Below are 26,124 nucleotides of genomic sequence, written 5' to 3'. Positions count from 1 at the left end.
CCGGATGGCCAAGCGGAACGTGGCTTCGGTGGTTGCTGAGGCAAAAACCCGGGCGTGGGAGGAGTTTGGCGAGGCCATGGAGAACGACTTCCGGATGGCTTCGAGGAAACCAGTCCACATGTGTTTTGTGGACTTGGAGAAGGCGTTCGATCGTGTCCCTCGGGAAGTTCTGTGGAGGGTGCTTCGGGAGTACGGGGTGCCGAGCCAACTGATAAGGGCGGTTCAGTCCCTGTATTACCGATGCCAGAGTTTGGTCCGCATTTCCGGCAGTAAGTCGGATTCATTCCCAGTGAGGGTTGGACTGCGCCAAGGCTAACCTTTGTCATCGATTCTGTTCATAACTTTTATGGACAGAATTTCTAGGCGCCGCCGAGGCGTTGAGAGTGTCCGGTTTGGGGACCTCAGCATTGCGTCTCTGCCTTTTGCAGACGACGTGGTGCTGTTGGCTTCTTCAAGCCGTGATCTCCAGCTCTCACTGGGGCGGTTCACAGCCGAGTGTGAAGCGGTCAGGATGAGGGTCAGCACCTCCAAATCCGAGGCCATGGTCCTCGGTCGGAAAAGGGTGGAATGCCCTCTCCGGATCGGGGATGAGATCCTGCCCCAAGTGGAGGAGTTCAAGTATCTTGTGGTCTTATTCACGAGTGAGGGCAGGATGGAGCGCGAGATCGACAGGCGGATCGGTGCAACGTCAGCGGTAATGCGGACTCTGTACCGGTCCGTCGCGGTGAAGAGAGAGCTGAGCCAAAAGGCAAAGCTCTCAATTTATCGGTCGATCTACGCTCCTACTCTCACCTATGGTCACGAGCTATGGGTCGTGACCGAAAGAACGAGATCCCGGATACAAGTGGCCAAAATGAGTTTCCTTCGCAGGGTGTCCGGGCTCTCCCTTAGAGATAAGGTGAGAAGCTCGGTAATCCGGGAGGGACTCAGAGTAGAGCCGCTGCTCCTCCACGTTGAGAGGAGCCAGATGAGGTGGCTTGGGCATCTCATCAGGATGCCTCATGGACACCTACCTGGGGAGGTGTTCTGGGCAAGTCCCACCGGTAGGACACCTCGCGGATGACCCAGGACGCGCTGGAGAGACTATCTCTCTCGGCTGGCCTGGGAACGCCTTGGCCTTCCCCGGGATGAGCTGGATGAAGTGGCTGGGGAGAGGGAAGTCTGGGAGTCCCTCCTAAAGCTGCTGCCCCCGCGACCCGACCCCGGATAAGCGGAAGAGGATGGATGGATGGATGTATCCATCAAAATAATTTGACAATTAATCGATTAATTTGATTTGAAATTTACCGTTTTTTTTCCGTGTATAGTGCGCCCCCATGTATAATACGCACCCTAAAAATGGCATGCTGATGCTGGAAAAAAGCCTGTACCCATGTATAATACGCACCCAATTTTTATGAATTTTTTTTATGATTTTTTTTTTTTTTTTTTAAGTGATGATCGTCACACACGCAGGGAGGCAATGGGTCCCATTTTTATAGTCTTTGGTATGGTCTTAACTAGGCTGGATGTAATTTTTTTTGTTGGCGTTGATTTCTCCGACTGCCCATAAACGCACCACCGCGCACGGGAAAGAGGCGTGCGGACGTGAAAAAGGCGGCTCTGTATGGGAGAGACGTTGAAGAGGAATAAAAACACCCTTGGAAACCAAAACTTGGTGATTTCAAGTTTCATTTCGAGGGACATTTGTCACGTCTCGTCCCCAGATTTGCTATGTGTCTAGGTTGCCATAGTTTCTGTTCGCGTCGCCCCTCTCTTCCTGTGTCACCTCAATCGATGTAACGTGTTTTGTATTTAAGTCCTGTCTGCCCCTCGCTCACCGTCGGATCATTGCATGTGTTACTGTCATGATGTCTGTTTGCTTTCTGTTCCTGTCTTTGGTAATGTCACCCTGTCTTTTTGTTCCACGACTTTGTCGGTCAGTCCTCTTGTTGGTTTTGTTTTCTAAAAAAAAGAAAAAAAAAAAAAAAAAATGAAAAAAAAAAAAGAAAAATTTTTTGTACCCATGTATAATGCGCACCCCAGATTTTAGGACAATAAATTCGTTAAATTTTGCGCACTATACACGGAAAAAAACGGTATTTTTATTTCCATCCCTTTGTTCAACAACAATGCATTATTTCAAATTATAGACATAAAATGAATGATTCAGTTACTGCTTTGGGTTGTATCATGTTGACGAAGTTCCACAAATAATGATCAGCCAAAACTGTATCTCCAAATAAAAGCTGAGGTTTGCAAATGTCTCAACACAAATAAAATAAATGCGCTGTTAGAGGTGACTAGACAATTTTTCGAATATTTACTGTCAGAAGGCGGAAATTCATTCAACATGTGTCTCCCAATGTGTCTCGTTCAAATACACCAATATCATGATTATACCACCCGCACTGCAAACTAGACACTCTTTTAGCCCGTCTAAAATTGAGTCTACTTTTTGTAACCAACCAAATTTGCAGATTGTGGCAGAAATGCCCAGTGAGGCATAGCACATCTACCCATTTTACAAACACACTGAACTAGACCAGCGTATGTGCATGAAAATGACAATGTGCCCGTTTCTACGGGTGTGAGGTGAGGTAACTCTGTTTGCTAGTACCCCCAGATGGGCACAACACAAATGAAAGGTTACACCAAGTTTGCCAGGTTACCAAATTAAGTCATTGTGATTACCTTGATAATATGATGTGCAGCTCTATAAGCGCCAGTTCCTTTCATCTTCAAACCTGGTGCATGTTCCCCTGTTTCATATCCTTCTACAGCAATCGACTAGAAACACAAGCGCTTCACAACAATTCAATTTTCACGACAGTGAAGGAAGTATAAAATCTGTGGCTTTACATACCCAGGGATTGTTGAATGTGATCCAATACCTCACGCGGCTGCCGAACCTTTCAAAGCATAAATTGGCAAAGTCATTGAAGTAGTTGACTATGCTGACGTTCTGCCAGCCACCATATTTCTCCTGTAACACCTGGGAAGTCGGACGATAGAACCATTTTTTTTGTTTTTTGAGGTTGTAATCCATTTGACCAAAATTAAAAAATCTAATTCAATAATTTTGTATTCACCTGTGGTAAATCCCAGTGATATAAAGTAACAACTGGAATGATCTTATTTTCCAGCAACATGTTGATCAGGTCATTGTAATATTTAATTCCTTTTTCATTGATGTATTCACCTAAAACAGATGAAGTGAATCACATGAATTAAGATACTGACATATATCCCAAACAAAAATAATCATTTGCAATACTATGTACATTATTTTGATTGCCCGTTCAACACACAAATTGTTGGTTTATCCATCTACACCTTAATTATTTTCTAAAAAATCAAATATGACTACGTACTGTGTAGCTAATCTTGTATGTGGAATAATTTCTGTATGTTTTGCAAATCCCTCCGGCCAAATTAATGTGTGCATTACCTTTGAGTCCGCTTGGTAAAATTCTTGGCCAGGAGATGGAGAAACGATAATGATTGAGCTTCATCTCTTTCATTAGGTTAATGTCATCCTTAAAAGCAAACAGAACACAATATTTACATGTCATCACTATTCACATTGTTGCTCTGTTCCATCCTCTTAAATAAAAGAAGACGTGGTGTCCAAACTCCTAATCACAGCCAATCTCTCTTCGTAAAAACAATTAATTTTAAGACACAATAACTGTTTTCCACTACTCTTTGCTTAGTTTCTATTCATTTATTTATTCATTTGTTAGATAGGTGTCAAATGCTGATCTCTAAAATAAATTTAAAAAATACTCCATTATACAAATTTAGATTAAAAGTAATGTTCTGTACTTGAGTATGGGTTTTAATAAGGAATGATTTAAGGGCTCCAAAGTGTGTCAAACAGTGGCGATTTGTCTCTGGCCACAAACTTTTTTGCATGCTCCCCTTTTTGGAGATGAAATTATTTTCAGATTTTTTCGCTATTTAGAACGATGCTTCATTGTTCCTTGTATGACACGGCATTGTTCCGACATTTACAATGCTTCATTGTTCCTTGTATGACATGGCATTATTCCGACATTTACAATCAGCACAAAGAAGGAACAAAATTGTACTGCTATAGACGTACGTAAACATAAGGTGAGTTACATTATAACTCTGGGTTTTCTCACCTTAAATTTGTAAAAACCATTACACGAGGAATCTCCTGTTTGATTTTGGAATATTTTTCCCTTTTTATGGGAAAAAGCATCCCAGATGCTCATTCCTTTGCCATCAACATTCCAGGCTCCCTCGGTCTGATAAGCAGAACTGCCAGCCCCCCAGGTGAAACCTGAAGAGAAAATCAATGTCACTCGAATTACCGTTTTTTTCCGTGTATAGTGCGCCCCCATGTATAGTACGCACCCCTAAAAATGGCATGCTGATGCTGGAAAAAAGCTTGTACCCATGTATAATACGCACCCAATTTTTATGAATTTTTTTAAAAAAAAATTTTAATATTTTTTTTTTTTTTTTTTTTTAAGTCCCAATGATCGTCACACACGCAGGGAGGCAATGGGTCCCATTTTTATAGTCTTTGGTATGGTCTTAACTAGGCTGGATGTAATTTTTTTTGTTGGCGTTGATTTCTCCGACTGCCCATAAACGCACCACCGCGCACGGGAAAGAGGCGTGCGGACGTGAAAAAGGCGGCTCTGTATGGGAGAGACGTTGAAGAGGAATAAAAACACCCTTGGAAACCAAAACTTGGTGATTTCAAGTTTCATTTCGAGGGACATTTGTCACGTCTCGTCCCCAGATTTGCTATGTGTCTAGGTTGCCATAGTTTCTGTTCGCGTCGCCCCTCTCTTCCTGTGTCACCTCAATCGATGTAACGTGTTTTGTATTTAAGTCCTGTCTGCCCCTCGCTCACCGTCGGATCATTGCATGTGTTACTGTCATGATGTCTGTTTGCTTTCTGTTCCTGTCTTTGGTAATGTCACCCTGTCTTTTTGTTCCACGACTTTGTCGGTCAGTCCTCTTGTTGGTTTTGTTTTCTAATAAAAAGAAAAAAAAAAAAAAAAAATGAAAAAAAAAAAAGAAAAATTTTTTGTACCCATGTATAATGCGCACCCCAGATTTTAGGACAATAAATTCGTTAAATTTTGCGCACTATACACGGAAAAAAACGGTATTTTTATTTCCATCCCTTTGTTCAACAACAATGCATTATTTCAAATTATAGACATAAAATGAATGATTCAGTTACTGCTTTGGGTTGTATCATGTTGACGAAGTTCCACAAATAATGATCAGCCAAAACTGTATCTCCAAATAAAAGCTGAGGTTTGCAAATGTCTCAACACAAATAAAATAAATGCGCTGTTAGAGGTGACTAGACAATTTTTCGAATATTTACTGTCAGAAGGCGGAAATTCATTCAACATGTGTCTCCCAATGTGTCTCGTTCAAATACACCAATATCATGATTATACCACCCGCACTGCAAACTAGACACTCTTTTAGCCCGTCTAAAATTGAGTCTACTTTTTGTAACCAACCAAATTTGCAGATTGTGGCAGAAATGCCCAGTGAGGCATAGCACATCTACCCATTTTACAAACACACTGAACTAGACCAGCGTATGTGCATGAAAATGACAATGTGCCCGTTTCTACGGGTGTGAGGTGAGGTAACTCTGTTTGCTAGTACCCCCAGATGGGCACAACACAAATGAAAGGTTACACCAAGTTTGCCAGGTTACCAAATTAAGTCATTGTGATTACCTTGATAATATGATGTGCAGCTCTATAAGCGCCAGTTCCTTTCATCTTCAAACCTGGTGCATGTTCCCCTGTTTCATATCCTTCTACAGCAATCGACTAGAAACACAAGCGCTTCACAACAATTCAATTTTCACGACAGTGAAGGAAGTATAAAATCTGTGGCTTTACATACCCAGGGATTGTTGAATGTGATCCAATACCTCACGCGGCTGCCGAACCTTTCAAAGCATAAATTGGCAAAGTCATTGAAGTAGTTGACTATGCTGACGTTCTGCCAGCCACCATATTTCTCCTGTAACACCTGGGAAGTCGGACGATAGAACCATTTTTTTTGTTTTTTGAGGTTGTAATCCATTTGACCAAAATTAAAAAATCTAATTCAATAATTTTGTATTCACCTGTGGTAAATCCCAGTGATATAAAGTAACAACTGGAATGATCTTATTTTCCAGCAACATGTTGATCAGGTCATTGTAATATTTAATTCCTTTTTCATTGATGTATTCACCTAAAACAGATGAAGTGAATCACATGAATTAAGATACTGACATATATCCCAAACAAAAATAATCATTTGCAATACTATGTACATTATTTTGATTGCCCGTTCAACACACAAATTGTTGGTTTATCCATCTACACCTTAATTATTTTCTAAAAAATCAAATATGACTACGTACTGTGTAGCTAATCTTGTATGTGGAATAATTTCTGTATGTTTTGCAAATCCCTCCGGCCAAATTAATGTGTGCATTACCTTTGAGTCCGCTTGGTAAAATTCTTGGCCAGGAGATGGAGAAACGATAATGATTGAGCTTCATCTCTTTCATTAGGTTAATGTCATCCTTAAAAGCAAACAGAACACAATATTTACATGTCATCACTATTCACATTGTTGCTCTGTTCCATCCTCTTAAATAAAAGAAGACGTGGTGTCCAAACTCCTAATCACAGCCAATCTCTCTTCGTAAAAACAATTAATTTTAAGACACAATAACTGTTTTCCACTACTCTTTGCTTAGTTTCTATTCATTTATTTATTCATTTGTTAGATAGGTGTCAAATGCTGATCTCTAAAATAAATTTAAAAAATACTCCATTATACAAATTTAGATTAAAAGTAATGTTCTGTACTTGAGTATGGGTTTTAATAAGGAATGATTTAAGGGCTCCAAAGTGTGTCAAACAGTGGCGATTTGTCTCTGGCCACAAACTTTTTTGCATGCTCCCCTTTTTGGAGATGAAATTATTTTCAGATTTTTTCGCTATTTAGAACAATGCTTCATTGTTCCTTGTATGACACGGCATTGTTCCGACATTTACAATGCTTCATTGTTCCTTGTATGACATGGCATTATTCCGACATTTACAATCAGCACAAAGAAGGAACAAAATTGTACTGCTATAGACGTACGTAAACATAAGGTGAGTTACATTATAACTCTGGGTTTTCTCACCTTAAATTTGTAAAAACCATTACACGAGGAATCTCCTGTTTGATTTTGGAATATTTTTCCTTTTTTATGGGAAAAAGCATCCCAGATGCTCATTCCTTTGCCATCAACATTCCAGGCTCCCTCGGTCTGATAAGCAGAACTGCCAGCCCCCCAGGTGAAACCTGAAGAGAAAATCAATGTCACTCGAATTACCGTTTTTTTCCGTGTATAGTGCGCCCCCATGTATAGTACGCACCCCTAAAAATGGCATGCTGATGCTGGAAAAAAGCTTGTACCCATGTATAATACGCACCCAATTTTTATGAATTTTTTTAAAAAAAAAATTAATATTTTTTTTTTTTTTTTTTTTTAAGTCCCAATGATCGTCACACACGCAGGGAGGCAATGGGTCCCATTTTTATAGTCTTTGGTATGGTCTTAACTAGGCTGGATGTAATTTTTTTTGTTGGCGTTGATTTCTCCGACTGCCCGTAAACGCACCACCGCGCTCCGTGCGCATGGAGCGTGTTTGAAGTGAACAGCAGAGAAGAAAGGAACAAGGCAAAGTGTTGTGAAATAAAATATTACCTGTAATACGGATTTAGGTAGAGAACTGAACTCTCGCTCTTTATATAGCTGACGTGTCTTGCTCATCCGTTCTGCGCATCTGTAATGGCGGCCTCCGTATGATATCCGGTTTGCGTGTGTGCGAGAGCGAGAGAGAGCGAGAGAGAGCGAGAGAGAGAGAGCGCGAGAGAGAACGCTCAACCGTAGCGCGCCGCCGACCGAGCCGTCAGACAGAGCCGTCGCTGAAATTTAGAAGATATTTTTAAAGTCCTGATGTACTTTCTAAAATTTAAGTGGACCTCAGTGCGCACTGCGCAGGGAGCTTAATTTGGTGCGGTCGCGCAACCGCAGCGCGCCGGGCGCTCACTGTCGCATTGCTTAAAGAGCGCCTTTGTGTTTTAGGATGAACAGCAGAGACCAAAGGAACAAGGCAAAGTGTTGTGAAATAAAATATTACCTGTAATACGCATTTTGTTATTTGCTGATTGAAACTGCTAATTAAACTGTGAATTGAAACTAATAGGAAGAAAACAACTCGCGCTCTTTATATAGCTGACGTGTCTTGCGCATCCGTTCTGTGCATTTTATTTCACAACACTTTGCCTTTCTTCTCTGCTGTTCACTTCAAACACGCTCCATGCGACCGCAATGCTCTCGTATCAGACGCTTGCTCGATCACCTGCTCGTTTGCTGTCCCGTGCGCGCACGAAGCGCGGTGGTGCGTTTACGGGCAGTCGGAGAAATCAACGCCAACAAAAAAAATTACATCCAGCCTAGTTAAGACCATACCAAAGACTATAAAAATGGGACCCATTGCCTCCCTGCGTGTGTGACGATCATTGGGACTTAGAAAAAAAAAAAAAAAAAAATTAAAAAAAAACAATTTTTTTTTTTTTTTTTTGTACCCATGTATAATGCGCACCCCAGATTTTAGGACAATAAATTAGTAAAATTTTGCGCACTATACACGGAAAAAAACGGTACTCTTTTGCATCATTTTTCATCAAAGGGAAAAATTGTCAATGTATTGTGCTGTTTTATTGTATTGTTGTAGCTTGCAGTGGTGCTTCCAATATTTTAGTTTGTTGTATTTAGCCAACTCCACAGGATGTGGCCACTTTTATTTACGCCCCTAATGAAAGATTGAGTAATAGTGACTTGAATTATTGTTGCACATACATGGTATGAAGTTAAAGCAGATTTGATATGATGCAACCTCAAACTTAGATTGCAAAGGCTGAAAAATTAAAATTGTGTTGTTTTGTGAACAATTGAAATACCACTAAACAACACAATAAATAAATACAATTTCCTGCAGTACAGTTTGGTCGATCTTTTTGGACTCTTACCTGTCGGAAAGGTCCCAAAATAGAAGGATGTTCTTTCAGTTTTCGTCCAGTCAAAGTCCTCCCCTGCCGACATACACAGCATCATGGCAAACGCATGGTACAACCTGACGAAACACCACCGCATTGTGATGGTTGGATCGGAGCCTTCTGTCTTTGATCACACCTGTAAGAGAGAACAACCACATTAACAGACTGCACGTGACCCTAAAAAGGCTCAAATGGGAACATGAAAATTAAACTTACAAGTCTCAGATGATGTTCAGGTGTTGAATAATCATTTTATCAAACCCTAAACCTTGGAATCATAATTTAGAGAAGATTTTTGGCTTTGAGTCAAGGTTCATTTGAGCCAACTGTAAGAGAAAACCCTATGAGAGACAGAAAATATGAAAGCTTGTCCAGCACTGCCAAGACAAGAGACATATCTTGTGGCTGTAGCTGGAAAATGTCCAAATCTAGCTGAAAATGGAAGCTAGGTAAGGTTCCCTGTGAGTCCACCTGCTATTGGCTATCATATATCTCCCCCTACATCGAGCTGGTACGCCTACATTCATAAGCACGTATACGTGTCTGACCTGCTGCTGCTCTCGCATTGGACACTGCTGGAAAGTGCTCCAAAGTAAAGGAAACGTCTTCTGGGCTGGTTGAATGGGTACCACTGTCACTGGCGAGCAGTGACAAAGCACGGGAAGCATCCAGGACATTTACTGCTTTCATCAGCTCACATACAGCAAGTCCACAAGCACACACGCACACACACACAAACACACACTTCCATTTAAAATCAATGAAGTGTGAACATTTGCTGTGGCCAACATATCTTTTGGGGGCAAGTAGATTTTGCCACTGCAAGCAAAGTTAGTGCATGTCTTGATTCTTGATTTAACTGCAAAACAGATCAGTTTCATTGTCATCTTAAAGTTTAGTGTTGATTCCAACTGTGAAAGAATAGTAGAAATAAAGCAGAATGCATCTGTTTAGTACACTTCACTTTTATTAAGTAAGTAAGTAAGTAAGTAAGTAAGTAAGTAAGTAAGTAAATAAATAAATAAATAAATAAATAAATAAATAAATAAATAAATAAATAAATAAATCTACCTTCTAGGGTTTACTTTTTTGCCCAATCAAATCCTACAGGTTCTGACGTCATGTTTCTTTAAACAATAAATAAAGCCTGGGGATTGCTGATGGTGTAGTGCAGGGGTGGCCAACCAGTCAGAGACCAAGAGCCAAATTTTTTACTGTGTACCGCAAAGAGCCACATCATACACATGAGCACACATGAACTACCCCCCAGCTGCTCGGTTTTAAATGGGCCACATTTAGCTGTGCATTTTTTCCCTGCCATCTTGAGAACAAAATTGACACTAATTGTTTCCTCGAATGGGTTTGCCCCTCCTCCTTTGCGGGATTTCACATCATGCGCATGCGCGTTTGACGAAAATACGATATTGAACTCAAGCGAAGCGAACACGCAGTGTTTGACGAAAATACCATATTGAACTCAAGCGAAGCGAACACGCACAAAAACAAACAAACAAATAAACCCACAAATGTTGATATGAACGTAAAGGAGCCGCATGAAACCCGGCAAGGAGCCGCATGCGGCTCGGGAGCCGCGGGTTGGCCACCCCTGGTGTAGTGCATAGGTGTCAAACTCAAGGCCCGGGGATCAGATGCTGCCCGCCACATCATTTCATGTGGCCTGCGAAGACAAATTGCGCAACGACTTCATGTGTCGGCGGCTCGGTGATGCACTGGGTAGCACGTCGGCATCACAGTTAGGAGGGTGCGGGTTTGATTCCCCCTCCGGCCCTCCCTGTAAGGAGTTTGCATGTTCTCCCCGGGCCCGCGTGGGTTTTCACCGGGCACTCCGGTTTCCTACCACATCCCTAAAGCATGCTTGGTAGGCCGATTGAAGACTCTAAATTGTCCCTAAGTGTGAGTGCAAATGGTTGTTTGTCTCTCTGTGCCCTGCGATTGGCTGGCAACCGGTTCAGGGTGTCCCCCGCCTACTGCCCGATGACGGCTGGGATAGGCTCCAGCTTTTCACTTTTAAAAAATTGCTGGGAATTATCTGTACTATTCATCTTTTTAAAATATTTTAAAAAACGTTTTTACTGCTTTTACTGTTACTGTAGATAAGTAAAGGCTTTGACAGTCATGGCCTTCTGCAGGAAACTATGACTACGATGCGGCCCCTGACAAAAATGAGTTTGACTACCCTGGTGTAGTGGTACACTCGCCTATCACCATGAGTTCGATTCCCGCATTGACGGCGTGTGTGTGAACGTGTGTGTGTGTGTGTGTTTGCGTGCGTGTGCATGTGCGTGTGACAAAAACATGAAAACAAAGCAATAAAAAAAAAAAAAGCCACACGATCTTCCTTTATGGATGCATCCATGTCAATTTTTAATTCACCCTTCATTTTACCGTCTATTTTCCACCCGTAGATTTGCGGACGAAGGATGAGAAGGTTTTCAAAAAGGACAGATTTTTTGTATTCTGGGGGTGGAGGGAGTGCCTTCAGTTTGCTTCAAGCAAACAAGACGAGGAGCACTTCAAAAAAGTTTACATATTGCTATGCAATCTGGTGACCGACGGTGGTTGCATTCGCAGTAAAATGCTATCTTGGGTGACGCTTGATCAGTTGGAAACTTCATTCCTCACAAATTGTGAGTCACAATATTCTCTCTACAGTAATACATTACCGGAAAAACACGTCCTCCTGATTGATTGGCTCACTTGGGCCGAGCTGAGATTATATAGGGTATACAATTAAATGAGATAAAATATTTGCTTGAATCTTGGTGTGCTTTGAATGAACCCCATGCTGACATCAACGATCTTTGTGTCTGGTGAATCTGGACAACCTGGCAAATTAAAAGAGGGGATAAAAAAGGTAAAGACTAGGGGTGTAAATCGCGGGTTTTGTCACAATACGATATCATATCGATACAAAGAACTACGATACAATATTTGCCGATATCTTAAAGCCTGCTGCGATTCATTCACGATATATCACGATATAGTGCTCTACAATCGATTTTTTTTTTTTTTAAATAAAAAATATAGAACAATATCCTGATTTATAACAATTCATATGCAAAATCAACAAGGTACTGCAAACTCTTTATTTAGGAAATCACAAGAGTATTGTAGTATACAAAGTGCTTACTTTAAAACTGAACTTTGATGTCGTGTTTTTTCTTTAAATGTGCGGCGAGATTTGTGGTCCCTGAATATTTGATCACCGCATGGCAGGATTTACAAACTGCACGTGTCTTGTCCGTTGAGCCATCTTTTCTTTGGAATCCAAAGTGCTTCCAAACGAATGACTTGAAGCCTAAAGGGGAGCAAATTTCCTCGTCTTTTTGGACACTAACCATAGCACCAGCCCAGGAGCCGCGTACTAGTTGTCGACTTCCCTTTCACGTGCCTGCTCTGCTCACAACACAACGCCGCGCACTGCTCCCGGAAAGAGGAAGCAAGCAACAATGAACTGGATTTAAAAATAAAGTCGCGTCTAATGTCCGAAGTCAAACACGGCGATATAAATCGATGTTTATGTTTAGCATCGATGCCAATAAATCGTAGAGCATTATATCGATTAATCGATGTGTATCGATGAATCGTTACACCCCTAGTAAAGACCCAATGATTGTCACACACACATCTGGGTGTGGTGAAATGTGTCTCTCCATTTAAGAGCATACTAATAGTTAAAAATGATTTGAAACTTCAGTAATAGCTAACATCTTGAAAGGTAAAGGTTTGTTTTTCTAGATGGCTAAGATCGCTAGCCACATAGTAATGACAGGCCTCAATATCAAAATATCAAGAATGAATTTTTTATTTTTTTTATTTTTAATTGTATCATGAATTGAAGAGTGAGTGTTAAACCACTGTCCTGTGCTTCCACAGTCTGTTTTTAAAAAAAACACCACATCAAAAAGCTGAAAAAGTCAAATGTTCTTACTTCCGGTTGTGCCCAGGATGGTGGGTACGTTTAAGTTCAGACATGCCGCCTGCTGCTTAAACTCTTGAAGCTCATCACTAGTCAAACTTGGTCTCTTGGCTGGAAAAACACAAGCAAATGTTCTGCAGTCATCATGAACTTTCCCCACTTTTCATACATGTTACGAAATAGATTTCCTCCACGAGATGTACTTTTGACAGCTTTAAACAGGCCAATAAGTATTTTTCTTTACAGATTAAGTGAGATAAACATGCATGTCAGCCATATTTGTGGAATGTATCGTCGACCATGTTGCTGTGTAAATGTGAAAACGCCACAGTAGAATCAAGGTATGCAAATTGGGCAGGGTTCACGAATACCGTATTTTTCGGACTAAAAGTCGCTCCGGAAATAGGTCGCATTAGCCATGAAATGTACAATAACGTGAAAAAAAAAACATATATAAGTCGCTCCGGAGTATAAGTCGCATTTTGGGGGAAATTTAATCGACAAAATCCAACACCAAGAACACAAGCAAAAGTTCTGCAGTCATGATGAACTTTCACCACTTTTCGTACATGTTACTAAATAGATTTCCTCCACGAGGTGTACTTTTGACAGCTTTAAACAGGGCAATAAGTATATTTTCATAGATTAAGCGAGATAAACATGCATGTCGGCCATATTTGTGGAATGTATCGTTGACCATTTTGCTGTGTAAATGTGAAAACGCCACAGTAGAATCAAGGTATGCAAATTAGGCAGGGTTCACTAATAGCTCCGTAAGATGGCCACCGGTGGCTTCACTTTTCCCAACTAAGCGACACTGTTGTCTTATGACACCAAAATAATTACATATAAGACTAACCCCTAAGACTCGTGTATGAAACAATGAAAAACGAAGGACAGTTTACTTATAGTCATTTTGTTGGTTTTGTAAACGCAAAAAGTAGTTTTGTTTAGTTTTCCTTATTTTGAAAACATTCTCACTTTTATTTCATCAACAGAAAAGCTGTCCAATTTTAGTTTTAGTTGCTACTTTGTTAGTTTTCATTAAGACCTTACCTGTGGATGACAGCAAAGGCAGCGGAACCAGGAGGGAACAACCTGCACCCCAACATTTCAACTTGCCTTGACTCTGCAGTTTTGCTCCAATTTGTTTGCACAGCCCTTATTTATTGCCGGTGGTGGTGCCAGTTGTCCAGCCGCCTCTGGTCGGCTGTTAAAAACTACTCTACTAACCCCGCATGTTGTGAGACAGCTTTCGGCCACATCGGTCAGTGTGTGTCGAGCCTAAGGGAGGTGAACAGTCCATCAAGATATGCTGTAAGTCTTACTCAGAATCTGCAAGAAACGGTATGTGTGTTCTCCAATGGTAGTGTTGGAGAGAAATAGGATGCAGTCAGGGCAGCTGGTCTTCAAGAGAACCTCTGTAGCAGAGAGGGGATGCTCTGTTGCAAACACACAAAGGCAGTGCTTCTCAATTGTTTTCTGTTACGCCCCCCCCTAGCAAGAAGAAAACTATTCGCGCCCCCTCCCCACCGTGACTATCCTAACTTGTCTTGTAAGTCGTAAAATGTTGCACTGTCGCAAACGTGACAGAAGTAACAATGAGAGCGCCACTGCCCCCTGCTGTAGTAGATGCGCAATTACACTTTATTCTAGTACTGCCAAAAAAAAAAGCCTGTTCCCCAGGGTCACACGCGCCCCCCCAGGTATAGCACCGCGCCCCTATTTGAGAAGCACTGCACAAAGGAAACAACATTCATTTGTCCTTTTTTGTTAGCGCAAAGTCCAAAAAACGACTGATTTGAATGTTTACCGCTCACCCATGTGGACAGTGCTGTTGACCAAGGTCAACTTAGAAGTGATACTGTAGCAATATGCGTCGGTCCTTTACAAAAACACAACGGATTGAAATTTGATGTAGGTCACTCAAGATGTGAACCCAAACACCAGTTGTATAATTATTGTACATTTTGAAAACTTGAAAGGCATAGAAGTGGTCACTCTGATTGGATGGGTAGACTCTCCCTTAATGTCACTACTTTCCGCCCCAAACGTCCACGTGCCAAAGAACTGTAGCACACAGCAGAAGCATTAGCTGCATGCAATTTATCATATGCATTGACTCAACCAGGGAAGCGTACTACCTGTTCACGACTTTGGATTTGAACCTGCTGGGTCAACGTGTCACAGTCAGTCAGAGGAGCCGAGAGGCCCGCGAGCAGAAGCTCGGTGGTGAGAATTATCAACAACATCGCGCCTGAATCAACGCGTCGATTTGCGTTGTGATCTTGCGGCTGCTCTATTAAGAATGATCACTCCACCTGCTTAAATCTCAGTCGAGTGCGTATCAACGTATCAAAGTTCAGCCACTTATTTACACACATTTTGTAATGTGTTTTGAGAAGAGGGCAAAGTTTAGCCTTGATTCTTCACTTCTTAACCATTCAGGCGTTGGGATTTAGTATAATAGTGTATGAAATTGAGATTGTCCACCTTCACTTTTTGTTTTTCATTACAAGCAATTTAAGGTGGCCAAGGTATAACACGTGGTTTGCTAATAAACAATATACAATCCAGCCCACTCACTCAGAGTCCTGTAATATTCATTGCATTGATTTAGAAGATGTTTCAAACAAAAATGTGTTGAATGGTTGTAATTCTGTGATACCTAGTAAAATTTTAAATTGAGCCTGAATTCAAATTTTATTACATGACATTAACAGTTTCTACATTAGAGTCACAAATATTACTATTGTGACAAAAACAGAAAGCAAGTACCAGAAAGCAAAGTACAGTGGAGCCTCGGTTTTCGAATGTCCCGGTTCTTGAACAAATCGGTATTCGAGTAAAAAATTCCAGATTTTTTTGCTTCGGATGTCGGACGAAATTCGGTTGTCGAACCTCGTGAGGTGAGCCGAGAGGACCCGCATGCCAACTGACTCCGTTCGTTATTACGTTCTCGTTACTCTGTGGATTGCATCAACTTTAATCATACCTCCAAAGGAAGCAAGTGGGAGCAGTAAAGCCATCCTAAAACACAAAGGCGCTCCATAAGCAATGCGACACTGAGCGCCCGGCGCGCTGCAGTTGCGCGATCGGACCAAATTAAGCTCCCTGCGCACTGAGGTCCACTTAAATTTTGCAAAGTACATTAGGACTTTAAAAATATTTTCTAAATTTCAGCGACGGCTCTGTCACGATAATGCGACCAGCAAGGTGCAGTTGCGCGGTCGGCGACGCGCTACGGTTGCGTGTACGGCGGTGCACTGCAGTTGCTAGATTGGACAAAAATGCGCAAATGAAAAAATGCTAAAAAAAAGGCGTTTTTTGGGGGGACTTGTAACGGATTAATTTTTGTTCCATTATTTGTAATGGGAAAATATGATTTGGAATTTGAACGATTCACTTCTCGAACAGCCTTCTGGAACTGATTGTGTTCGAAAACCGAGGCTCCACTGTACAGTCAAACCTCAGTTTTCGAACGTCCCGGTTATCGAACAAATCGGAATTCGAACAAAAAAAATAGAGATTTTTTTTGCTTCGGTTGTCGAACAAAATTCTGAAGTTAAACATCGCGAGATGAGCCGGGAGGACCTGAGGAAACCCGACCGCGCGGCCCGGATGCCGACTGACTCTGTTGTTATTGTATCTTCGTTACTTTGAGGATTGTATTAACCACTAATCATGCCTCCAAAGAAAGCAAGTGGGAGCAGTAAAGCCATCCTAAAACACAAAGACGCTACTAAAGCAATGCGACAGTGAGCGCCCGGCGAGCTTCAGTTGCGCGATCGGACCAAATTAAGCTCCCTGCGCACTGAGGTCCACTTAAATTTTGGAAAGTACATCTGGACTTTAAAAATAGTTTCTAAATTTCAGCGACGGCTCTGTCACAATAATGCGATCAGCTCGGAGCAGTTGCGCAGTCGGCGAGCCGCTACGTTTTGCGCATTCGGTGGTGCGCTGCAGTTGCGCGGTCGGACAAAATTAACCTCCCTGCGCACTTAGGTCTACTTGAATTTTGGAAAGTACATCAGGAATTTAAAAATAGTTTCTAAATTTCACCGACAGCTCTGTCACAATAATGCGATCAGCTTGCAAAATGCTTAAAAAAGTCTTGGAACGGATTATATATGTTTCCATTATTTGTATTGGGAAAAATAGATTCAGAATTCCACCGATTCGCTTCTCGAACCGCCTTCTGGAACGGATTGTGGTCGAAAACCGAGGCTTGACTGTAATACATTTCTATAGGTAAGAGCACCTCTTGGGGTCATGGCCTTTTAGTGAACACAGTGGCCACTGGCCACACAAAGCCTGAATACAGTCATTCTCACGGGTTGCATTGTTTACATGCACTTCTACAAAATGCTGAATTGTTCAAAGCTAAAACAGCTCGCACGACAGTTTTCTGTGCACACGTGAACATGTCAGAATGTCAGATGCTTCTCTCACCTTGTTGCATTTGCAATTCTATGACCTGATGTGTTCATGTCGACAGAGAAGACTATTGGCCTTGTGTGTTTTAGCATATCTATAGCCCTGACGACTGTTAAGAGAACCACTGTGAGGTTTCTGGTAGCCGTCAGCTCAACCCAACCTAACATGCTCTATTTAAGGAGCGTTCTTGTGGCCTCACTGAGCTGAAATGAACATCTTTACCAAAGTCCCAGGATTAGTTCAACCAACCAGGTATGTTGACAGTGATGTGCGACACAGGCAAGCGCTCTGTACAGGTCAGTATACTTTAAGTGGGTAGGCTCTTGGATCTGTTATCCACCACTGCTGAATCTCAATGGCAACTCTGACACAAGGTTTTCCCCAAGTCATCTAAAGATGGCTGAGGAGATGTACCCATGGTGTGCCTATAATTTCATTGCTTGGAGCAGACTTTTTTTCTTACTCAATTTAATATGATTTATGCTAAAACTGAATGAGATTGATGATACTCTTGGATTAGACAATCATTCATTACTGATGAAAGAATGTCTATATCGACAGCAAGCTGGGGTCTGTGCTCCAACGTGCCTTCTACGGCTCCAGTGGAAGGGTAAGTCGCTGGATATCTTTAGTGCTTGGTCAAATTACAAAACTTGTTCTGGCAGACCCTTTCTACTGTAGGTGCTTTCAACTGCTAAGTTAACAGAAATTTAATTTGGTGTTCCTTAGGTGTGCCTGATCCAGTTATGACATTCAGCTCTATTGTCTATCTATCTTCAGACTATTGTCTTTGTTTTCTCCTTAGGTGACCCTATATGAGCAACGTAACTTTGCAGGCAGACATCTGGACCTGACTTCTGACTGTGCAAGGCTCAGTGATAAGAACTTCCCAGAGAGATGCAACTCTGTGCAGGTGGAGAGCGGAGCGTAAGTGCACACTGCAATGTACAGGTGAAAAGAGGACACTGCAGTACTCCATTGCATGGCGGCCCCAGTTAATAGAAATCGGTGCCAGTTTTACCTCCTCTCATTAAAATTCAAATCGGTTAAAAAAACAGACAATATGCCACCATAATATCAGTCGAACTGCACTTTTCAGTTAGTATGTAATAAATTAGTATGAAGTAGTAAAATAATTTAACTTGAAAGTAGAAAACATTTTTATGAACATCAAACAATTATGTAATCTCTTCATCACTCCAGACTTCACATATTTCTTACTCATATTTTTATGAACATCAAACAATTATGTACCGTATTTTCCACACTATTAGGTGCACCTAAAAACGTACATTTTACTAAAAAAAACACAGTGCGCCTTATAATGCAGAGCGCCTTATATATGGATCAATTGATGAATTTGTTGAATAGTGCGGAAAATATGGTAATCTCTTCATCACTCCAGACTTCAGATATTTCTTACAATTAGAGTACCTATACCTAATTTGTCTCATTTGGTTATTGTAGTCTGTAAAGAATAATTCATAATGCATGAATATAGACACAGTACACCAACAACTTCTTGGCTACTGATTTGTTGGGTTGCTAATTTGATAAACACTTCTGAAATACTGGTAACTCACTGGTGAGTGATTTTTAGAACAGCGTAGTGGACTACTTATGTGGTCCACGTGGGCTACTTGGTGTGGAGCCAAGATCTTTTTTTTGGGTGGGCCATGGGGTGGCCGAGGAAATCTCAAGGGCAAAACCGTTATTTTATTTTATTTTATTTTTTTACGAAACCCTCTAAATCCTTCAGAAAATCCCTAGGGGCACAGGTAGAAATGTGGAAAAAAATCCTGTAAACAAATCAGAAAAAGACAGTTATCTGGCCTGGAAGTTTGGGGTTCCAAGCCTATTTCCTAGGGGGGCACTGCACCCATGCCCACCCCTCCCAGCTCTGCCAGTGTCCTGTGAGCACCACATTGGTGACCCAGGCACACACCTGATTAAGGCGGAAGGACTTCTGACCGTTAATAAAGGGCCTTTGTAGCACTGACAAGATAAAGAGGGTGCTTTATTTCTGTTCTTTAACTTGTAAATGCAAGAATTTATCCATAAATAATAAAAACATATTGTGTACCAAACTAAAACTAGGTTTCAATAGATAGAATCAAAATTGTTTCATTAATTAATGTTTGCAAGCATTATAGTCCATCATTCCATTCATTTTCTATAATACTTGTCCAGGACCATGATGGAGTCCATCTCAGCTGACAAACGTTCAGTGTTCACCTATCAATTCCATATCATACGCAAGCATTCACACTTACATCTACAGCTTTTGTCAATCAATCTTACAATGGTGCCATTACCTCTGATTTACCGCTGAATGATCGTTGACCACCCTTTTCGGATTTTCATTTTGAAATGTATTTTTCATCATCCATCTACCCATTAATTTCTTGACCATTTATAGTCAGAGCCACAGGGAATTGGAGCCTAGACTTTGGAAGAAATGTGTCCAATTAATGTCATATTAAAAGTATTTTTTTTTGGTCAGCTAAATTGACCAATGGTTAGTGAGATTATTAGAATTGCCATCGGAGACACAGGCCTGGTTCGGACAAAGTCCCAATTTGCAGTTAGTAACATGAACAGGTAAGCTTGGAGGACACAATTGATTTACAGTGTGATAAGAAGGTGACTCACTTGAATATTGGGATGGGCTGAAGACTTTGACTCTTTTAGCAAAATAAGCTCAGTTTTGAGAATTGATAGTGATAATGCAGCTCATCATCTCTCTTCACTCACTCCAGATGGATCGGCTACGAACATGACAACTTCCGAGGTCGCCAGTACCTGTGGGACATGTCTGACCGTGGAGAGTACAACTGCTATGACAAGTGGTGTGCCCAGGCGGATCACATCTCCTCCGTGCGACCTGTCAAGCAGGTGCACATATACAAACACTGTGGCAGGTGTCGGCAAAAGATGTCATGCTGCAGGTTTCGTAAAGAATCTGTTCTTGTGGACTGACACCACTGTCAATGAGACTGATATTTATCATGGAAAAATCAGTCCACTAAATAACATGGATAATGTTGTTTTGTAGGACAACAACCCTGCAAAAGCTCAGCTGTTTGAGCGTGCCGGGTTCTCCGGTAAGAAGATGGAGATCCAGGATGACATTCCTAACCTGATGAGCCGCTACAGCCTCAACAGAGTAGCCTCCATACGTGTGCTCGGAGGAGCGTAAGTAAAACCATTTTTCTTCAGCTTTACTGAGGACCAGGCCACATAGGACCATTTTTTTTAAACCAGATGTACTCTATGAGAAAAATGCAATGTTTTTGAACGACACAAATTTTGTACTTCCTTATGCACTTCTAACAAACTGGCAATGGTTCTTGGGTGGTGAGGGAGGATTCCTGTTGTCAACTTTTGACTTTGGTGTTGTATTGGGAGCTAAGTTTGAAATCTGTCATGGCTGGTAGCCTAACCAAACCAGACAGTGAACATAGCATAGATATTTATGATAGAATAACCTTGACCTAATTTGGTCTTGGCACTACTTTTCACCAGGACCGCTTTCTCTTCTTTAAGTAGTTTTAGGGTTGGAGGTGCTATTAAGCAATATCTGCTATCTGGCGGTGAATATTTCTCTTACACCTTAAAATCCACGTTTTTATCTTCTTAACTTATTTATCTTCCACCTGCATCTTAAAACATATATGATGCAACAGGACAATGACCCAAAGGACTTGGGTATATCAACCAAGTACTTTAAACAAAATTGACTTTCACCTTAAAAATATAGATGATGCAACAGGACAATGACCCAAAGGACTTGGGTATATCAACCAAGTACCGTATTTTTCGCACCAAAAGGCGCACTAGATTATAAAGCGCACCATCATTGAATTTTTTATTTTGGAAATTATTACATATATAGGGCGCACCGGATTAAAAGGTGCATAAAATAGAAGCTATACTGCAACAAACTGAGGTTGACTAGGGTTACGGTATGCATCCACTAGCCAATAACCAATGAGCCCTCTGTGAACAATCGCGTTTCTCAAACAATCTCCTATAAAATGATCAGAACTGACTAAAGTTCGATCTAACACTGGTACTGCTTACCTATGTTTCCCTTCCATATCGATCCGTAAATTTACTCAAAACATTAACAAAGCAGCCTATTTTGACATGAGATAGCCTTGTGCGTATAGCAGCTATTATTATAGCATTAGCCACCCGCAAACTCCCATGGGCCTCAGCTCGCGGACCCCCATGAGCCTCAGCAAAGTGTAAACGATCGCGTTTCTCAAACGATCTCCTATAAAATGATCGGAACTGACTAAAGTTCGATCTAACACATTGGTACTGCTTACCTATGTTTCCCTTCCATATCAATCCGCAAATTTACTCGAAACATTAACGGAGCAGCCTATTTTGAAATAAAATAGCCTCGTGGGTACAACAGCTATTCGGTGACGCCCCCTGACGACAGTTGCCGTAATGTTGGGAAGCGATGCGACCTTGTAATTTACTAGTCGTACTAAAACGTACTGAAACATTTTGGCAGAGCACTGTGTACAACCAGTATGGATCAACAAATTCATCAATTGATCCATATATAAGGCGCTCTCCATTATAAGGCGCACTGTGTTTTTTTGAGTAAAATGTAAGTTTTTAAGTGCGCCTAATAGTGCGGAAAATACGGTACTTGAAAGAAAATATGCTTTCAGGAGTTTCTCACAATTCTGAACACAACCTGATCGAGATGCTGTGACAAGGCCTCAAAAGTCGCAATTTGTACAAGACATTGCTTGCCTTTTCACAATACTGTATGACAACCCGCGACAAAATGTCAACTTTGGTTTCAAGGGGTTGTTCTGTCACATGAATTATATTTTATTTTGCCTTCTGTGTGTATGTACTGTAGGTGGGTTGTGTATCAGGAGCCAAACTACAGAGGGACTCATTACATCCTGGAGAAACGAGACTTCAACAACTTCTCAGATTGGGGCAGCCAGAGCAACACTGTGGGCTCAATGAGAAGAGTCCGCTTCAATTAATTCAGATTATCTACAGACTGTCTCGTTCATTTCGACCAAACTATATTTACCAGAATCACTTTAATAAACTGATTATATTTTTCAAATCCCTTCATTCAAAAAAAGTGCAGAAAATGTCAATGAAACAGTCAGCTTACAACAGCATGCAGTGAAAACAACTCTACCAGACATTAGCTCAAGAACAAACAAAGAATTCAAAATTAGTTGTTGAAATCGAACTAAAAGTTGATTTCAATTTGTAATCTGTAACTTTTTAAGACCTCCAGACAAAAAAACCCCAGTTTTTCACAATGTGGATAAACAAGGCATTTAGGACAAATAAAATCCAAACATTCACTATGTCGCTGAGCATTGTTGTGAGACTTTCCCCAAACAAAAAAATTGTATTGACCTGACATTCTGAAAAGAATAATCTTAAGGGAGTTTGTTTCAAGCAATAAGCATAAGCATACCAGGACAGACTAGAAATTTCCCCAACAGGGAAAAGATTTTAAGCAATAAAGTTTCAGCTTATTAATAACCAACTTTGGAATTAAACACACACAAGAAAGTCTCAGCCTAGAACCAGTAATCTAAAATCAAGTGCAGAAGTGGAAGATTGGGGAAAGAAAATGCTGAGTTTAAGGAGCAGTGAGAGTAGCTACCATGTTGCTGATTAGTGATGACTTAAGCTGCGGAATGAGGCTGATCTTCATGAACTTACTGTTTGAATACTTGCTCCTGACAGCCTGTCAAAAAAGAAGCACTTTGTACACTGTGCTTCTTCTGTGGATGTCATTGTGCTCACCAGCCACTCACTCACCTGGAACTTAGTTTTGCCGCCATTTACCTTCACAACATTTTTGGCCATGTGCTGCATGATGGGCTTCAGGTGGGCCTCGTCATACGTCGAGTAGTGTTCTTGTGTGGGTGACTGACAAGACGACAAAAATACTTTTGACAAACAATTCCATTCAAATCAAGTGAGCCTGACTCAGGCCCTCTACTCTTATGAGCAATATTGCAGAGTACCATGAGGCTCACCCAAGGCAGTCCGTTCAGCAGCAGCTGAGAGAGGCACAGAGCCGCAGCAGCAATTTCAGATGGGCGATAATGCACCATTTCGTAATCAATGAGGGTCAGCTCCATCAGATACTTGGCCAGCATGTGCCTTTCCGTGTCACACTGGGTGGTGACGAGTGCCCAAGGACGCATCAAAGCATGTGGACACTTCTTAGTTAGCAGTTCTTCATGCAGTTTGGACAAGACAATTAAGCAAAGTAGTCAATTCAAATCTCACATTAGCCAGTTTTGAAGCTCTCCTGAGGAAGTGTAATGGAAGAGGACGACCGAGCTGAAAGTTAAGGGTCTTCAGAACCACTTGCTCCATCTCCAAAATCTGAGCATTGGTGAACGCGCTGTCCGTGATGTAGGCAAAGTCTCCCACGATCGGAGGATACAACTCATACTTTGAGGCAACCAGCATTGCAGTCACACCGACAAGTTGCAGCTTTTGACGAGAAACTGGCTGGACCTGCGGCGCAGCAGGATGTCCCGTTAGATTAGGTGGAAAAAGTTACTAAAAGCTCAATAACACATCTATAATAAATTCTTGTACGGCCCGACCAATCTGTATTTTTTTAGGCCGATGGTTGACAGAAGAGAAATACTAATTAATCTCATTAATTAAAAGAAAAAAATGCATGTAATAAGTTAAAATCCTTGTTATATGTGCATTTGTGTTAACCAAGAGTTGAATGTATGGTGACTTCGGGCATTAGGTGGGGGACACCCTGAACTGGTTGACAAACAACCATTCGCCCTCTCACTTACAGACAATTTGGAATGCTCAGACAAATAATGGAAAAAGTATAGTATTTCTTTAACAAAAGTCCATATAAGTTCATGAATACAATAAAATTGAGATGGTTCCTACCTGGAGAAACCGGTCAAGGACGGCAACAGAGAGATACAAGGTTTCTTGCAGCAGATTGAACATGGAATGAACCTGGACTATCCAATCGATGAGAAGCGCTCGCATACGGGCATTGATTTCATAACCCTGCATATAATTGGCACGTATGGGCTGCTCTACCTATGCAAAGAAGCAATGAGACACAGAGTTCCATTGTGTAATAAGGCACGTGAGTGAAGCAAGATTACCTCCAATTGGTGCAGATATCTGTAGATGTCCTTCACAAATCCCGAGCACAGCAGGGGCATGTCATCATATTCCTCATCTACATCCTTGACTGAGAGCTGTGCATTGGCGAAAACCTGGCACAGTTGCACCTCCTCGTACTCCTTCATGGACCTATCAGCTGATGCCTCTGACAGCAGAGAAAATGGGCTTGCTGCTTCTTGGCCCTTGACCAAAGGCAGCTGCTGGACCAGTTTAGCAGCTTTGCCTTGTTCCCTCCTCTGGAAAACACATTGCTATAGTTAAGGTAGCTTTTCTCATTCCTTTGTGTGACATCATTCAAGTAGTGTTGTATAGCAGCTATATTTTAAGGACCAGTGTCAGACAGTGAGTACTATCACCACTGATGACAAAGCATGGAAATCTCATATGTAGAAGGGTGTTATGAATATTTTGCAACCCAGAAGGACGAAAAGTTGCAAATGTGCAGTAGCTCCTTTTCAATAAAGTTAAAGTCCCAATGATCGTCACACACACATCTGGGTGCAGTGAAAATTGTCCTCTGCATTTAAGCCATCCCCATGTGATTTTAATCCATCCCCTGGGGGAGAGGGGAGCAGTGAGCAGCAGCGGTGCCACGCTCAGTAATCATTTGGTGATCTAACCCCCCAATTCCAATCCTTAATAATGAGTGCCAAGCAGGGAGGCAGTGGGTCCCATTTTTGTAGTCGTTGGTATGAACCGGCCGGGGTTTGAACCCACAACCTTCCAGTCTAAGGGCTGACACTCTATCACTAGGCCACTGAGCTGGTGAGCAATACGAGAGCTACAAACTTAATTGCTGCTCTCATATGGTATTTACATTTTTTATTGGTAGACCTGTCACAATAAAACCAAAAACCTCCAGATGATATATTCACCTGGAAACTGTCATGATAAATGATAGTATCATTTGTTCGTTTGTTTTCTTAAATGTCCGATTGGAGTGGGGACCCGAAATCATAATCAGACAAGTAAAATTTGAATGAAAGAAGCCTAAAGTGGATGCTCAATTGTATTGCCTACACGGTAAAAGGTTTTACTTCATGACACTTAACATTGTATGAACATTGATTTAAGGGTCAGATTCCAACAATCCCAAGCCACTGCCTATATTAAAACGCGTGTGAAGCATCAAAAACTGACTATAGTGTCAGCTCGCCGCCAAAAAGAAGGTGCTAATAGACTGTGAAAAGGTCATGATTAACAGGTCAGTAATTTGCTTTGTGAGCGGGTAAAAAGATATTTTAGTAATTTAAACCGATGTATGCCGTACAAATGAATACAGCATGTACTGAAAAGCCGTAACATTGGGAGAGTGTAATACATGTTACCTTTGTGACAAGTGATGCGCCAGCACAGTTGGTAATCTCTCCTAGAGCACACCCAGACGTCCGTGCCATCTCGATTTTACTTTTGACGAGATTCTAGTTGACTGAAAGTGCCTGAAAAACAGAAAATAC

At 41.4% G+C, this 26,124-nt stretch overlaps 3 protein-coding genes across 6 annotated transcripts in view; 1 reads left to right on the top strand and 2 right to left on the bottom strand.

The window, feature by feature from the left end:
• Window positions 1-13,196, bottom strand: part of lctla (lactase-like a) — an 18,399-nt gene extending 5,203 nt beyond the window's left edge. Inside the window, exons 1-9 of one of the 2 annotated variants that reach the window (XM_061276309.1) lie at window positions 6,484-6,502; window positions 6,125-6,234; window positions 5,899-5,944; window positions 5,727-5,822; window positions 4,131-4,291; window positions 3,431-3,518; window positions 3,072-3,181; window positions 2,846-2,974; window positions 2,674-2,769 (exon numbers count right to left, since the gene is read on the bottom strand). In XM_061276309.1, the coding sequence (XP_061132293.1) occupies window positions 2,674-2,769; window positions 2,846-2,974; window positions 3,072-3,181; window positions 3,431-3,518; window positions 4,131-4,223 (516 nt within the window). In that variant the 5' untranslated portion in view covers window positions 4,224-4,291; window positions 5,727-5,822; window positions 5,899-5,944; window positions 6,125-6,234; window positions 6,484-6,502. Of the gene's footprint in view, window positions 1-2,673; window positions 2,770-2,845; window positions 2,975-3,071; window positions 3,182-3,430; window positions 3,519-4,130; window positions 4,292-5,726; window positions 5,823-5,898; window positions 6,028-6,124; window positions 6,235-6,483; window positions 6,572-7,183; window positions 7,345-9,078; window positions 9,242-13,057 lie in introns of those variants that run through there. The other variant, XM_061276310.1, reaches the window with a different exon arrangement.
• On the bottom strand, window positions 11,462-26,124 carry LOC133152598 (G2/mitotic-specific cyclin-B2-like). Of its 3 annotated transcripts, XR_009714159.1 has the most exons (10): window positions 25,996-26,124; window positions 24,646-24,903; window positions 24,419-24,577; window positions 23,783-24,016; window positions 23,527-23,667; window positions 23,306-23,416; window positions 23,148-23,231; window positions 14,102-14,329; window positions 13,058-13,156; window positions 11,462-11,951 (listed from the first exon to the last, which is right to left on the bottom strand). XR_009714159.1 is itself a non-coding variant. In XM_061276311.1 (8 exons), the coding sequence occupies exons 1-8, from the start codon at window positions 26,062-26,064 to the stop codon at window positions 14,455-14,457; spliced, it is 1,089 nt and encodes a 362-aa protein (XP_061132295.1). In that variant the 5' UTR covers window positions 26,065-26,124; the 3' UTR covers window positions 14,191-14,454. The 3 variants fall into 3 exon arrangements, 1 of the variants encoding a protein (XP_061132295.1); XR_009714158.1 differs by having other exon boundaries at window positions 13,058-14,329; XM_061276311.1 differs by lacking the exons at window positions 11,462-11,951; window positions 13,058-13,156 and having other exon boundaries at window positions 14,191-14,487.
• On the top strand, window positions 17,494-22,762 carry crybgx (crystallin beta gamma X). The gene is made up of 6 exons (XM_061276313.1): window positions 17,494-17,734; window positions 18,044-18,092; window positions 18,288-18,409; window positions 20,242-20,377; window positions 20,538-20,677; window positions 22,371-22,762. The coding sequence occupies exons 1-6, from the start codon at window positions 17,691-17,693 to the stop codon at window positions 22,501-22,503; spliced, it is 624 nt and encodes a 207-aa protein (XP_061132297.1). The 5' UTR covers window positions 17,494-17,690; the 3' UTR covers window positions 22,504-22,762.

This window comes from Syngnathus typhle, linkage group LG4 (assembly GCF_033458585.1).
Source record: "Syngnathus typhle isolate RoL2023-S1 ecotype Sweden linkage group LG4, RoL_Styp_1.0, whole genome shotgun sequence".
Classification (NCBI taxonomy): Eukaryota; Metazoa; Chordata; class Actinopteri; order Syngnathiformes; family Syngnathidae; genus Syngnathus; species Syngnathus typhle.
This window is presented reverse-complemented; position numbering and strand designations above follow the sequence as displayed.

Coding starts and splice junctions, on each gene's coding strand:
- crybgx (XM_061276313.1), top strand. CDS start 17,691: ATGAACATCTTTACCAAAGTCCCAGGATTAGTTCAACCAACCAG. Junction 18,093..18,287: donor TCTACGGCTCCAGTGGAAGG/GTAAGTCGCTGG, acceptor TTTTCTCCTTAG/GTGACCCTATATGAGCAACG. Junction 20,378..20,537: donor CCGTGCGACCTGTCAAGCAG/GTGCACATATAC, acceptor GTTGTTTTGTAG/GACAACAACCCTGCAAAAGC.
- LOC133152598 (XM_061276311.1), bottom strand. CDS start 26,064: ATGGCACGGACGTCTGGGTGTGCTCTAGGAGAGATTACCAACTGTGCT. Junction 24,017..24,418: donor TCCTTGACCGGTTTCTCCAG/GTAGGAACCATC, acceptor GCTGCGCCGCAG/GTCCAGCCAGTTTCTCGTCA. Junction 14,488..23,147: donor CATCACTAATCAGCAACATG/GTAGCTACTCTC, acceptor TGTTTGCAACAG/AGCATCCCCTCTCTGCTACA.